General features: G+C 39.0%; 1 protein-coding gene and 1 long non-coding RNA gene across 3 annotated transcripts in view; both read right to left on the reverse strand.

Moving 5' to 3' along the window:
• Positions 1-123: 123 nt before the first annotated feature.
• LOC138403656 (uncharacterized) overlaps positions 124-16,227 on the reverse strand; it is a 94,781-nt gene continuing 78,677 nt past the window's right edge. Inside the window, exon 2 of the long non-coding RNA XR_011237874.1 lies at positions 124-8,408. This is a non-coding gene — a long non-coding RNA (uncharacterized lncRNA). The remainder of the gene's footprint in view (positions 8,409-16,227) is intronic.
• Positions 8,551-16,227, reverse strand: part of LOC117991446 (macoilin-1) — a 41,293-nt gene continuing 33,616 nt past the window's right edge. Inside the window, exons 8-14 of one of the 2 annotated variants that reach the window (XM_069504907.1) lie at positions 14,194-14,322; positions 13,299-13,462; positions 12,515-12,687; positions 11,752-11,856; positions 11,168-11,306; positions 10,267-10,465; positions 8,551-9,120 (exon numbers count right to left, since the gene is read on the reverse strand). In XM_069504907.1, the coding sequence (XP_069361008.1) occupies positions 8,939-9,120; positions 10,267-10,465; positions 11,168-11,306; positions 11,752-11,856; positions 12,515-12,687; positions 13,299-13,462; positions 14,194-14,322 (1,091 nt within the window). In that variant the 3' untranslated portion in view covers positions 8,551-8,938. Of the gene's footprint in view, positions 9,121-10,266; positions 10,466-11,167; positions 11,307-11,751; positions 11,875-12,514; positions 12,688-13,298; positions 13,463-14,193; positions 14,323-16,227 lie in introns of both variants that reach the window. The other variant, XM_034979044.2, reaches the window with a different exon arrangement.

Below are 16,227 nucleotides of genomic sequence, written 5' to 3' on the forward strand. Positions count from 1 at the left end.
TGACGTCAAAACGAAGTCATTTCGATGTTAATGAGACATGGTTCCAGCGCAATAGCAAATTGCGGGACTTGTACTCAGTGAGTCGGCGATCGGTTGATGGTTTGGAAGAAAATAAAAGAAAAGTCAAGTCTGAATTTTTATTGCTGTTACAGCATCCGTTTATAATACAAACAAATATTATCGCTTACGTTTCACTAGTGAAAATTCAGATCGATCCGCTTGTAGGGTCAGCAAAAAACCTAAGTTTGTGCACCCGCCAGTACAAGCGACTATGAATGTGTGCATACTTAGCTTTGTTGCTGACTGTACCATTCCGTTACATCTCGTCCCTCATATTCAGGAGAAGTTGTTCATGAAAAAATATACATCGAAGCCTATGCTGCTGATTACATTCCTTGTTTAGAAAAAATACGATGTGCCTCGATCATTAAAGTAAACGATACGCTGTCAAAGTGTCCATAAAAACTTGTACCTACGCGCACTTGTTTGCGATAGTTTTTTGTTTGCCAATCCACACTTGGCCAGCATGGTGGATTATGGCCAAACTCTTCTCATTCTGAGAGGAGACCCTCAGTATTGGGCCGGCGCAGGGTTGATCACGATGATGATGCGGGTTACAGTACGCTTAGTATAAGATTTTACGTCTCACCAATCGTTGATAGAATTCGAGAAACGAAACACAATACCGTCAAAGTAAAACGAACCTAAAGTGCCATGAATTAAGGTAAAAAATTCCATGCCACAGAATTTAATTTCGCAACGTTTCCGCTTGGAGCGCTGGCTGTAGATGTGAAGACAAACTTGAGCATTAAAACAAGGGAGTTAAGATCCAGTTTACTATAATGCGGAAGTTTTTCGACACTCGAATACTATCAACGTTGGTTAGACATAAAATCTCGTATAAAGCGTACAGAAGTGTGAGAGCTTACTCCCGCAACGAGCCGTCTCAGTCAAGGGGTACACCCCTTGGCAAGGGGAAGAAAGTCAATATGATTCTTTCACAATGCAGCAATATGCTTTGCCAAGCTATAAAAAATACAAACAAATGTAGGTTGAAAGAAACAAGAAAAACATATGTTTGCATATTTTTTTAGTTCTGCTATAAACAACAACAACTACCTATAGAATAATTCTTATAAACTCAAAATGCTTTTTCGATTAGATCTTGAATGGGACTGCATATTTTGTACTTTAATGATCGAAGCCGATATATAAATGACACCCAAATGTAATGCTAGATTAAGTACTTCAAGTCCGCAAACCTTGGGAGGTTTTCACAATAAAATAATATCATCTAGCGACATCGCCCACGGCGACTTTTTGTAGCGATACAGTCGCAGCGTATCTTGGACGCGATACTGTATCGCGACGGTAGAGATAGAGAATCGTGAGCGAAAGTATACAAGTATCGCGACCTTTTTTTGCGGCTGTATTGCTGCAAAAAGTCGCGGTAGCCGATCTTTAGGCCGCGATTACACCTGTATGACTGGGGGCACACGATGCGTCGCGGCGCCGCACCGCAAAGATTTCACCGTAACAGCGGGCACACGAGTGGTACGGCGCGCCGTAACGTTGTTATGTCGCAGCGGCGCCGTAGCAGAGTTGGACAGTGTCTTTCCTTGTGACGCATAAACAACTGAGCGGTGCCGCTTCGACGTCGCAATGCATTCACCCCTCCCCGCCTCGTCTCCGTGGTTGCCCGGTGCGGCGCCGGAGCGCATCGTGTGACATGCCACAGATATTTCCATGTAAGACGACGCAGCGACACCGCGCCAGCGCCGCACCGCCGCCGCAACGCATCGTGTGCCCCCGCTCTAACTAACGTAATTAATTTAATAATGCAAATGTACTTACAAGAGGTTTAGATTAGTAAATTAGTCGTAAGTAAGCTACGTAAGCTACTTACGTGAGTAAAACTTATAGGCGTAATCGCGGCCTTAGAAATACCGGTCGACTATTTCCGTATTTGAACTTCGATACCTACCTACATAACCGCCAAGAAATATTTTATGGGGAAGTCGAGTAATAGAAACAGAATTTAACCTCAACCTGTATATTTATAAAACAAAATTATGTATAAACAAAATCGTTAAATTGCCATTTGCGTAATATTGTATTTACTTATTTAAAAATACGAACATAGCCGATCGACATTTTTAAAATGTGTCTTGACTTCGAAGGCAGTGCGCATTCGGAAACCGGATGAAATAAAAAAAAAAAATTAACATCTAAAAAACTTAGGATACAAAATTTCAAGGCCCGTTTACACCGCAACAGTACGACAATAAATCCAAGTAACGGCACGAGCTCCTGGCACCGGTAGACGCGTGTAAACCGACCTTTAAAAGACTAGAGTAATAACACAATCTCATATTTTAATACAACGGTTACAATTCCGATATAACTGATACCCAGTGTGCGTTATTTTACATTTTATGTTTACCATCTTGTGATGTCGGTATGTGACTTTGTAAACAAAATACAAGTCCACAAAAACATTGCCCTAAGCTTAGCCTAGTGTAAGTTTTAAAGCCAAAAACAAGTCGTCAGAGTTATATGGAGAAGTCAAACCATGATGACCATAGCTATTCCATACCTAACCTCACTCCTCACAAACTTGCGTAGTTATTTACTGGTTTTTAAATTAATAATAATTGTACTTGTACTATAATATAAATGCAACAGGACTTTTGTAAATGTTAAAAAGAGCATATATGCAACGAATTAACAGAGGAAGCATATGTGATTTCAGTTCACATTACAAATAAAATATGCGTCAATCGTATATCATATATATTAACATGACAGTAAAAATGTGGACTATACTTAACTTCAATTTTTTTAAAGAATGTTTTAATTAATCGAAAAATATAAAACGAAAAGGTGACTGACTGATCTATCAACGCACAGCTGAAACTACTGGACGGATTGGGCTGTAATTTGGCACGCAGATAGCTATTATGACGTAGGCATCCGCTAAGGGATTTTTGGAAATTCAACCCCTAAGGAAGTAAAATAGTGGGTTGAAATTTTTGAAGTTCACGCGGACGAAGTCGTGAGCATAGGCTAGTTAATTATTATAATTATAAATTGTGTGTTTTCTAATAAAGTTTCAGTCCGATTAATGATACTCGATTACGGTCTTGGTAACTCAAAATGGTTAACACCCACTGCAATTTTTGGCTCTATCATTTGTATGGGATTACGTAACAGAGAGAGAGAGAGAGAGAGAGCTATACTAACTTCCTTCCGCGGATAGGGTATATAGTAAAGTAACCAATAGTCCACAATTTTGTCAATGTTAAGCGACACAAAATAAAATGGTAAGTTTCATGTTGATAAATAAATTGACGTCAAAATGCCTGACCTCAAAAATTCTTCGTATTTAGTTTGGGGTGATAAAAACTTGAATGATCATTTTACGGAACGGACGTCGTTCAAGTCACAAATAAACTCTACTTGTCATGTCAAGTTAACAACTGTCAAGTTGCATGTCCGCCATTTTTATTTTTTTATCTTCAACAAATTAGCGTAGCGTCCCATCATAGTACCAATTTTTTTTAACTAAGCTCGATCGATTAATACTTTTAAAACGTTAATAAATTTTTCTATTAACGATATTAGAAATTAAAATCACACGTTTAAAACTGGAATTCATAGCCAAGATAGGGGTTTCTTTAGGGGACAATTCAGACGGCATGTATCATATTCAACCTATATGCGTTGCATAAAGGTTGGATAGGACACAATAATAATGTCGTCTGATTGGTCCCCTAAAGAACTCCCTAGCTTGACTATGAATTCCAGCGTTAGAGCGTTGTGCACTCATCCGTATTCGGTTTGTATCCGTGATTCTTTTTTTTAATAGAGATAGCGAGTAAACGAGCAGGCGGTCACCTGACATGAACATTTGCAGCACCAGAGGAACCGCCGATGCGTTGCCGGCCTTTTAGGAATCTGTTGGCCCGCCCCTTGAATAACCCCATGGTTCTACGTGGCCGTCATAGAAATACGTACTCATTCGGTTCGATTATTACGGAATCGTAATAATCGAACCGAATCATCGTTATTATTAGGGCACAAACGCCCTGAGTGATAATTTTTAAGTCTTGGTCAAACACAAAGTAGCCATTGTACTACAAAGTAGCTTGTGGTAGCCGCTGCGATTTGACCCAGGCCTTAATAAGTCAGTTTCAACAATTAACTTTCTTCTATACCTTGTATAAAGCATAGTACTTACACGATTTGTAAATTATAGATAGACATAGACTTATATGCTTAAAATATAGATAAAACACCCTAAATTATTTCAAATTAGCTGAATAATACATTAACGAATATTCGAAAACATACTTAAAAGACACGGTAGTGAAGGATAACGACCGAAGAATTTCACCATAGTAAAGCCGTCGTCCACCACAGTCGGTCACAAATTATTCTTGCAATCGCAACTTGTTCCATTACTTTTACAATTGTTGACATATTTTAGTGATTCTTTCATATTTTTGTTTTTTATATAAATCCATACTAATATAATAAATGCGAAAGTGTGTCTGTAAGTCTGTCTGCTAGCCTTTCACGGCCCATCCGTAAAACCGATTTTGATGAAATTTGGTACAGATATAGCTTTCATCCCGGGGAAGGACATAATCTACTTTTTATCCCGGAAAATCAAAGAGTTCCCACGGGATTTTTAAAAACCTAAATCCACGCGGACGAAGTCGCGGGCATCAACTAGTCTTATATAAGGTCTTGGTCACGTCATAACTTGGGAACGAGTGGACCAAATTGGATAATTCTTTTTTTGTTGTGTTTGTAATTGTTAAGGTTTATATGAAAGATATTTTTTGGAAAATCCACGGGAAAAAACAGTTCCGGCGGGACGCGGGCAACAACTAGTTCAATAAGTTGCTATCTCGACCTGTCGCGTACTATACAGACGATTCGGTGTTCAGCCATATGCCGACTCGACACGCGTCTCATTGAGTCACATCGCGTATCATAAGTATGTTTCCACCCTAAAGGTAACCAATGATGGACGCTACGCGTGAAACGAGACAATTAGACTAAAACGTCAATAAAACTACACTTTAATACAAGGAGAAGACTCAAATCCAATCTCATTTTTGTACAATATATCACATAATAAATTTGAAAAGAACACGTCTCTAATTATTGCAGCAGCGGTTTTGTTTCGTTCTTAATGAAAAATGTTAAAAAAATATGCAATATTCGAATAGTCCATGTAAGTTACAAGAGGAATTCATAAATATAACCAAATAAAAATAATGATTTTATTTGTTATTTGAGCGGAGATATGAAATGTAGCGAACTAAACAAAAAGTGATATAACTTTTGCATTAAAAACGACGATAGCATGTTAATGGAAAGAGAGTCCGTGTGCGCAGATTGATAAAATCACTGATAAAAAATGGAATTTTTTTATTCTATTAATATTTTAGTTAAAGCTTTTAGTACAGCAGAATTGCTTAAGATGTTAAAAAAAATGTATAAAAGTAAAATCTAATTCTAAAAATTATTATGTTGGCAACACTCTCGCTTAAGTTTAAAAGTTTGGACAAGTTAAGAGTAATAAAAAACTTTAGTTGGACTATTGTAGGTAGGTATATGTAACAAATAGGTACGTCACTTAATATAAATGCAAAAGTGTATCTGTCCGTCAGTCACCCTTTGTGCTGAACCGCTAACATCCTTCCTTTATATTCAATCTATCTGTAATCTGTAGATAAGTACGCGCAACATTATTTTTCAGAAATTCTATTGTCCTTTTTAACAACTAACAACGCAGATAAGATAACTTATCACTACCAACCAATTACAAACGAAACTATGTTTTCTAACTGAATTTCGAATGTTTTTGATACATGTTGTTGATTGGTTGGTGGCTGAAAATGCTTCACGCCCACTGAGATTGTCGGCTCTGTCATTTGTATGGGATTACGTGACAGAAAGAGCGTTATACTAACTTATTTTCATGGATAGAGTTTATTATAGATAGATTGAATATTGAGAACGTATGTAAAGGTATGATTCTGAACCACGCTGCACGCAGTAGTGCCGCGACAGCACCGCTGCGTGCAGCGTGCCTTCGGAATCATACCTTTAGGCTAAACCGTTTGTTGAATTTGGCACAGACGTATAGCTTGCATTCTGGAGACAGACATAGGCTAGTTTTTACTACCTACGTTAAAACGGGAAAATCAGGAAGATTTAAAAAATACATAAACTCAACGCAGACAAACTCGCGAGTGACAGCTAGTAATTTTATCAACCGCCGCTTACAATAAAAGTAGGTTGTAGGAGAGACAGTGGAAAGTTTTGAACAGGTGCTTGATAAAATCTGACTGCTTTTATAATTTATCATTATAAAAACAGCAGCCGCATCATCACTTTCCATCAGGTGTGATTGCGGTCAAGCGTTTGCCTATAATTAATAATAAAAAAAAATTGTTCTTCTGTTATTAAAGTATGGAAAACGTTAAGGCCTAATTTGCCTGTTTAGGAAAGGAATAAACGTTTAATAAACTATGAACGAATGGCTTTTCTCACATGTAGTTTTGGTTGGTGTAGGTATATCTGTTTAGTTACTAGCTATAGATCTATAGATCTATAGAGGATACCTTGACTTTACTCAGACTTAAGTTTCAGTTAAAATGAGACAGATCTATCTCAGTAATATAATGTAGTCTCGTTTTAACAATGTCTTAAGTCTGAACAAAGTCAAAATACGCTCTATAGATCTCAGCCTTAGTCATAACTGCGGGCGCTATATCACCAAACTAGTCGGGTATACACTGACCAAAATATTGCGGGAGTTTAGCCATTTATTCATCATAATAATTATTATATGCGTACCACAAACGACAGTTTAAACTCTAAAATAATACTTGCCAGCTTTTTTTATCAAGCACCTCCTATTAATTTGCCACCGTCTCTCGGGCTAGTACGAGTAGTAGGTACACAAGGTATTTAGGCTGTGCGCACATTGCTTACTATCGCTTGAGCGTCTAGCCTCTTTAGCAACCATAGCATCTAAAGAAGCTCAACCTTCTACTACTTCTACGGCAACTATGAAATGGGTCTGGCCATCAATTTTTATAATTACAAGAAAAACTGTGTTTAAAAATAAGTAACAATGAAGATCAAATCTTTTCAGCTTGAAGTTTTTGTCAGAACATACGAGTTGTGAATTATGATGTCACGACCGAGCAGCGTCGTATATACCCCCCCCCCCCCATCGCGCAAATTCAAAAAATATAATACTGCATGTATTGAAGTGAAATAAAAACGTCTCGAATGCTTTTGGATGCCCGGGTCACCATTGAGTATCTTATTACAAGCGTGCTGCAGAAAACTAAATGCTCAGCTGCTAAATAGCGAGCGCTCAGGCGATACCAGCCAATGTGCGACCAGGTTATATCCAAATATTTCAATGATGAAAAAATAAACGCTCTGTTATCTATAGTACGTACAGTTTACAAAACTAACACACGTTATCTCAGGGGTCCGGGCGTACCGATGTTTGTATGGGCGTTCTACAGGTGTTTCCACTTTTCTCGGACATTATGGGAATAGAAAAAAAAATCACAAAAGACAGTTTTAAGTATAATGCATAGAACGCACTCGCCATATTTGGTCTATGTGTCAACAAAAGTACGATTTTAATCCTAAAAGGCGATTGTCTAAAACCTGCATCAATCATTATTATAATCTCAATTGTTCTGATTGGTTGAATTTGTGCATTAGTGAGCGAGCGTCAACCAATCAGAGGCAATTGCGATCGTGACATTGTAGCTGTCATTCTCCCGCAATCGCGCAGCTGATCAAATATGGTGAGTGAGTTCTCAAAATGTACGCACTATATCTCCTTTTGAGATTTCCTATACTGTCCGGAAGAAATAAAACACCATGTTAAATCAGTAACTTAAGTAACAAAATAAGATTAAAGTTATTCCTAAATATTTAGTTCGAATAGAGAACAAAAAAAATATTATTAAACGATTGAGATCAGTGAAACGCATACAAAGATCGGTATGAAAGGCGGTTTTTGTTGTGAAGCTCTGGTTCCTATAGGGTAGGAGTTGGTGAACTGTTTATACCAAGTGCTTATGCTGATGTTTTCAATTAACTTTCAACAAGAGGAGGTTCTCAAATCAGTGCGATTTTTTTTATTGTATTATATATAAATTGGGTATTTGACTACATCAAAATAAATTATTTCTCAGTGATTATTAAATAGAATGTCTTCCAAAATACGTAAAATCCACGTCCTTTGTTAGTTTTAAGTGTAATAACCATTTTAAATTATCGATTAAACTAAAAAAGTACGTCATTATGATGTGACGTCACATTCCAGTATTTCATATAATATCACGATATCACGCATACTAAGCGCGCGTTTTGACGTTTGATAAAAGTTACTGATTTGACTAGTTGTCAAATACCGAATTCTTTATAATATGATGCACAAATATAGACTTGACAGTGTAGCAGTTACCATAGGTTCTTTTTTAGTTAAAGTAACTTGTAACTTTAACCAAGTGAAATGTGAAAAAAAAAACATTTTTGTTAATGAAACATGTTAAAATTTCAGAAAATGTGACTTACACATAAAATAACCTTTTATTTTTTGGTTACTGAATTATTGTATGAACGCTAAATGATTCTTTTGCACAGTTTAAAAAGCACTTGGTACAAATCGTCCACCACCTCCCAACCTACAAACGCGTGCCACTAAAGAAATTAATTGAAACGAAGCCGCGCTAATCATTCCGTCACACTCACATACTATACAGATTAATACTGTGTAAATGAGACCGAATGATTAACGCCGTTATTTGCGATTCGTTTCTTTATTGGCACGCGTAATACCTCGGATGCTCAGAGACGCTCAGGCCTAATACTCAGGGCTGAGCGCTCAGGCGTCTCCGCAGAGCTGCTTGGGCGTATATACGGTCGCGTTGGGGTCGAGCGGCGAGGCGTCCGAGCGCCGCAGCTTGGACACGGGGCCACCTCCCGGCGTCACCATCTCGTTTGGCATAACTGCCAGCATTTGAGCTTTCAGTTCCTCGATTTCCTTCTCCTGTCTTGATATTAAACCTGTGAGAAAAAACCGTATTTGAAAATCTATCTGGTCGAAATCAATAATTATCAATTTTATATCTAAACTGTTGATAAGTTACACATTATAATGTGCTTTTTTGACAAGTAACAACGTTTAGTATGTTTCTCAGTGAGTTTGGCTTGCTAACACACTGAGTCTACCGCAGGTATGAATAATATGAGATCATTGCTAGACCACATTTGGTAAGGATAATCAAATATCATCCTTATTCCATTTAAAATAGAGTTGAAATGACTATGAAAGATAATGTTCTAACATCAGGCGTAACCCACCTTTCTGTCTTGCAACTTATTAGCGATCTGAGTACACTGAGCCTACCGCGGATGTGAATATGTGGTCATCGCCCGACCACATTGCCTAAGGATTATATTAATAAACTAGATGATGCCCGCGACTTCGTCCGCGTGGATTTGACCTTTTAAAAATCCCGTAGGAACTCTTTGATTTTCCGGGATAAAAAGTAGCCTATGTCCTTCCCCGGGATGTAAGCTATCGCTGTACCAAATTTCGTCACAATTGGTTGAACGGATGGCCCGTGAAAGGCTAGCAGACAGACAGACAGACAGACACACTTTCGCATTTATAATATTAGTATGGATATGCGGGGACTAAATTTTAGATTATATTAAGAACTTTGTAAACTACGTACATTTAGCCAACAAAAAAGGAGATCGCCCGTGAAAGGGCCCTCTTTTGTGGCGTGCGTCGTGTCAAAACTTAATTTTTTTTAAATGTAATATTTATTTACGATTATGTTTTATAACTTTTTTTCACTCTATTATTGAAAATATCCACAATTACAGTTAGAATCGTAAACATGCATTTATTTTAAAGAAGTATTAATTAAATATAACCTCAATATCAGCAATATAAAAAATAAGATTTCTTTATAACCAGGGTGAATAAATAGAAATCGTTTGCAGAATATAAAGAGTTAATTATTTGTCTACAAAATAAAATTAAAACCATGGTGACATAACAATTATATTAGGGGGGGGCCCAAAGCTCCTAAGAAAATGGGCAATCTCTTTTCATTTCAAATGTCAGCCTTATTTCCTTTATAAATAGAGTTGAAATTTCTATGAAACAGAACGTAAGTTCTAACATAAGGTGTTACTCACCCTCCTGTATGTGCAGATGCCGCTTGGCGTCGCCCAGCGCGGACAGCAGGTCGAGCTTGACGCGCGTCTCCGCGGACAGCGAGCGCTCGAGATGCGCCGCACGCTCTTGTAGCGCCGCGCACGCGCCCGCAAGCCGCGGCCCGCACGCCGCGCCGCCCGCTGCGACCGCTTCTTCAGCCCGCACTTCCAGCGACCGCACCTGTTACCACGCGTAAGAAAACTGCGTGCAAACTGTATAATCCATACTAATATTATAAATGCGAAAGTGTGTCTGTCTGTCTGCTAGCTTTTCACGGCTCAACTGTTCCACCGATTTTGACGAAATTTGGTACAGAGGTAGCTTGCAACCCGGGGAAGGACATAGGCTACTTTTTATCCCGGAAAATGTTACTACAGGATTTTTAAAAACCTAAATCCACGCGTACGAAGTCGCGGGCATCAGCTAGTAATAAAATAAAATCTTTATATTCGAAGCAACTAGGATTCAATTTGTTAGTAGACTTGCACACTTAAAAACTAATGTTAGTAACTACTACTACTATATTTGTGGCAAAAAGATAACTTAATTTTTTTTGAAATAAAAGGAAACGCGCGCGTGCCTTCATTTTTATGGTTCCGTACCTCAAAAGGAAAAAGGAACTCTTATAGGATCACTTCGTTATCTGTCTGTCTGTTATGTTTGTCAATAATAGGGAAAAATAATCTAAAAGGTAATTCCCGTTGATCTAGAATCATGAATGGCAAATAGCAATGTCTTATAGCATAAGTAAAAGAAAAAGTCCGAAAACCGTGAATTTGTGGTTATATCATTTAAAAAATATGTTCACGAACAAATATGTTTACTAAATCACACATAGATGGCGCTGTCCATCATTAGCTTGCATGTTTCACGATAGGTCACCTGATCTGTGGCCTGCGCGAGGTCTTTTTGTAGCTGTGCAGCCCTGTCTCGCGCCTTCTGCAGTTCCCTGCGCATCGACGCGGAGTCCGCGTCCTGCGCGCTCCGCCGCGACCGGCACCACTCGTTTTCACACTCGCCACTGAAATCACAAACTTTCTATGTTGATTATGTTTATAAGGAGCGATTTTCAACTACTAAGTGATCTGAGGAATTTGGACGTTTTGACAGTTTTTAATTGCAAATATGTCAAAACGTTAAAATTCGCGGTTGAAGATTATTTTCCGATTAAAAAATCATCCCTTAACGAAATAAAGTTTAAAAATTAATATCGTTAAATTGAACTCCACCATCAACTGTCAACTCACTTGGGCGTACGGTTCACAAGCCTGGCGCGCAGCTAATGCTAATGTTACATTAGCAAGCTAATGTTACGGTTTTTTGAAAAATGAATTGAAGTCCATCATCAGATATTAACTCACTTGGGCATCCAGTTTACGTACCTGATTTTAGCTACGGTTTTAGTTTTGGGACGTTATATAAATTTTGAGAAACGAATTGAGGTCCACTATCAGTTATCTACTCACTTGGGCGTCCGGTTCGCGTGCCTGGCGCGCAGCAGCTGGTGCTCGGCGTTGGTGCGCGCGCGCCGCTCCTCGCTCAGGCGCCGCTCCAGCGCCACGCGCTCGCCGCTGCGCCACGTCGACACTCTGACCACCATACACACATCACATGCACCGTGCGCTATTAACGGCACTGCGAAACATCGCTCGGCACATGTTATATGTCTATGCTAATCGTAAACTCATCATTTTTGTTAGACAAAACATTCATTTTGAAAAATCGTTGATTTCATTCTACCGCGAAATAGAAGTAATGTTGGTTTAGTTTCCAATACCTACTTGAAACAAATACTTACTTACTAGCTGGTGCCCGCGACTTCGTCCGCGTGAAATTATGTTTCTAAAAATCCCGTGGGAACTCTTTGATTTTCCGGGGTAAAAAGTAGCCTGTGTCACTCTCTAGGTCTTAAACTATACCCATACAAAAATCACGTCAATCCGTTGCACTGTTGCAACGTGATTGAAGGACAAACCAAGAAACAAAGACACTTTCGCATTTATAATAATGGTACTGATAAATTCTTAATTGTTCCTTGCCGGGAATCGAAGCTAGCACCTCCCTTTATAAGACCATAGCGCTCGCCACTGGGTCGCGTCACTGGGTGGTCGTGAAAAAAGGTAAGTATCGCTCTTTACTAATCTTTACGTCGTAATAGTAAGTAATTGTGCCTTTACTCTCAAGTCGCGCCTGTAGAACTTTCAGTTGTAAAGAAGGCGGGCCACTCACTTGTGCTGCAGCTGCGCGTGCGCCTGGCGCAGCTGCAGATGGTCGGCGCGGCGCGCGCGCTCGGCTGCGGCGGCGGCGGCCAGCGCGCGCCTCGCCTCCGTCTCGCCGCGCAGCGCCGCGGACAGCTCTGCCCGCACTCGTTTCAGCTCCTCGCTCAGCTCGCGCGACGAGCGCTAACCGGGAACCAAACATTGATATCATCAACCCATCGCCAGCCCACTCTACTAAACACGGGCACAGTTATAAGTTATGAAACTTGTAACAAAACTTCAAGGTTCACTTATCAAATGTAGGCTAGGTGTCTATTTTTAAATGGCATGGCCGTCATCGACATGGACCATCGTGACAGCGTGGCAAAGGGTTTAATATAATATTACAATATTTTTAAATATGTAACTCCCGAGGGTTTTAGTTAGATTTTACTTACGTAATACGATCTTTTAAAAACATCAGTTTTAGAAAATTCCCACGTTTCTTGGCGATAACTCAAAAAATTATTTTTGCAGTTACCCGCTTTTAAAAAAAAAATAGGATGACAGCATAGTCCAATGCTGCTGAAGAATTAGTTAGAACTTCACACACCGCTAAGGACATAATGTAGAACTCTCAGACATTCGGGTTTCCTCAGTTTTCTTACCGTTAAAGCATGTAATATTTAATTGCTTAAATTGCACATACAATAACATAAAGTTACAGGGGTAGATTTCAGTAATCTTGTTTATCATTATATTAAACCGTTTACATCTTTGTTGGGATTTAAAAGTAATTATTGATTTAAACTCACCAGTTCTCTTTCTCTCTGCTCCCGCTCTCTCGTTTCTCTCTCCTTGTCTTCTCTTTTCTCTTTCTCCTTCTCTCTGTCTCTATGACTATTATTACTGTCTTTGTTACTTTTGACAGTTTCTTTTGTACTTTCTACTTCTTTTTCTTTAACTAATATTTCTTTTGCTGGAATTAAAGAACACAGTTAAAAAAAATCATATTTATAATCTAAACATTCAAAAGGATATTTTGCAAAAGTACTAGTCTACAGTACGCGGTAGAAAATAATGTACATCGACCTTTAGAGAGAGATAGCGGATTTGTAGATTGTCTCTATCGTCGAGACCGACAAAACGTCACATAGGTATGAGTGACAGAGACAACGCTCTACAAAGCCGAAAGCTCATTCTAAAGGTCATTGTATATTGTTTTCTGCCGCGTGCTGTACACTATTCGCCAGTAGAGCTTCTAAAAATTTTCAAGGATTATTTTTACCGTGACTTGTTTGGCAAAAAAAAAAGGAAATCGGTCCAGAAACCTCGGAAAAATCGATGTACATACATAACAAAAAAACGGGCCGAATTGAGAACCACCTCCTTTTTAGAAGTCGGTTTAAAAGAAGACCAAGGTTCCTAAGACAGTTTCTCTGTATCTCCCTATGGTTTTGAATTTCCCAATACTGTCTCAGTTAAAAAAAACACACTGTATAAAGTTTTTGTATGTTTATGGTACGATTACACCTAACGAGTACAGTGGCGAGTCAGTGTCCTCGGCCGAGTACTCGGTTGGTATAAACACTTTAACGAGTGCAATTTCGCCACAATTTCTCAGCCACAGCACTGTCTCGGCCGAGTGACATTTTACTGTCTCGCTTCACTACTCGGTAGGTGTAATCGTACCACTATGCAGATACTCACTTTGTTCTGTGCTCTTATGGCTATCGCTGCTCTCCTTATCCTTATCTTTATCTCTATTCTTATGCTTTTTCCTCTCTTCTCTTACTGTACTAGCCTCTTTCTTCTCACACTTGGCAGACTTCCCACTACCTGTGAAGAGAGAAATTTTTTAATAAGGAGTGGACTGAAAACCGAAAGGTCTACGGTTCATACCCCGCCCGTTGCACTATTGTCGTACCTACTCCTAGCACAACAAGCCTGACGCTTAGTTGGAGAGGAAAGGGGAATATTAGTCATTTAACATGGCTAATATTCTTTTTTTTAAATACAAAATTGAAAATTAAATCCACATTTCATACTAATAACTTAAAATAACTTGACGGAGAGTAGACAACTATTCAGGAGGTATTATAATGTCACATACTCTCACGAGTCTCATGGGACGGCAATTCGACACGAGAGGAGAGAAAGTAGGCGGAGAATTAACGGCTGTACTTGCTCTCCAAGACACGTGTAATAATGTTCCTGAAAGATAATTTTCTGAATTTTCCCTGATTTGCACAAATATGAAGTAAATGAGTATTTTTGGCCAAAGTTTTTATGGAAAAACATGTAGATGCATAAATATTATGCGCGCAAAACTCATTACCATAAGCCTTCGATGTATGATTAGTCTACTATTTTCGAAAAAGTACCTAAAATTTGAATTTTCGCGGCCGGCTGTATCAAACCATCTTAATATTTTTATAGGAATCCGACACCCGATGCATCACTCGGCGTAATCTGGCCCAAATACAATACTGACTCCCAAATATATTTGAATATTGGAGAAGACCTTACACTCGGCACTAATCCAAGGCAGACCATGGTGGATTTTTATGAGTTTATTTATTTATTTATACTTTATTGCACACAACAACAACACAAGTAAACATAGTAAAAACATACAAGGATCTTAATCTAAAAGCCGTAGCATGCAAAGGCGGCCTTTCGCTAAAGCGATCTCTTCCAGGCAACCATTGACAAAAGGAATCACGAAAGCACGGGTTGGTGCGGCAGCCGAAAATGGCCCTAGGTATATTATGATATTAATTATTATAAATTAGACTACATACACAGTTTATATTTGAATTAGCTGGATTTAAATAAACATTTTTAGTTAATTTTTTAATTTGTCGTTTCCTTAAGATCTAAAACTTCATATTTAGATCAATGAATATACCTAGGTCAGATAAATATGTCCTTATAGTGCAGTAAATAAAGCCGTTTTTTTTTGGTCAACCTCGCACTAAATTTCCGATCCAATTTCTTTTTTTTTAGGTTAAAGGTTTGTACGCACCTAAGCGGCGCTTCAGCGAGCTGCACGTCGCGGCACAGAGCGTCAAAATATCATTTCTATCATTTTGTATGGCGCATATCGCACTAGAGCGGCGCTACACAGCGCTTCACCGCGCGTTGCCGCGCGGCACGGCTGGAGAGAATATTTTGAAGCGCAGCGAAGCGACGCGCAGTGCAGTGACGCTAGTGCGACATACCCAGCGGCGCGGCGCGGCGCTTCAGTATGCGTACCTCGCTCGAATAAGATACACGCGCATCTTGTTAGGTATTTAAAGTGCAGGCCAGAATAGGCAAGATAGACCTCAAAATAAATAACGTAGGTTTAATTTTTGGCACATGACGTGTTCCTCATGCTCTTAGAAGTAGGTATATCCTCAAAAGTCCCAACCCCTAGGATGTCGGCTTCCCCCCTTTCCCAGTGTCTAAATGAATAAATGTCTCTCCGAGCGTTATGAGAAAACATCAATGGTAAAAATAATCCTGATTAAATAACTATAATATATTATGTACATATTATACCTACCTACTTCATCTAGGTAGAATTAATAGTTTCGGAAATATGCCTACCTATTGTTGTACTTGTGTTTATATTATACTAGCTTATGCCGGCGACGTCGTCCGCGTGGACTACACAAATTTCGAACCCCTATTTTACCCCCTTAGGGGTTGAATTTTCATAAATCCCTTTTTAGCGGATGTCTACGTCATAATAGCTAG

Source organism: Maniola hyperantus, chromosome 19, assembly GCF_902806685.2.
Source record: "Maniola hyperantus chromosome 19, iAphHyp1.2, whole genome shotgun sequence".
Taxonomy (NCBI): Eukaryota; Metazoa; Arthropoda; class Insecta; order Lepidoptera; family Nymphalidae; genus Maniola; species Maniola hyperantus.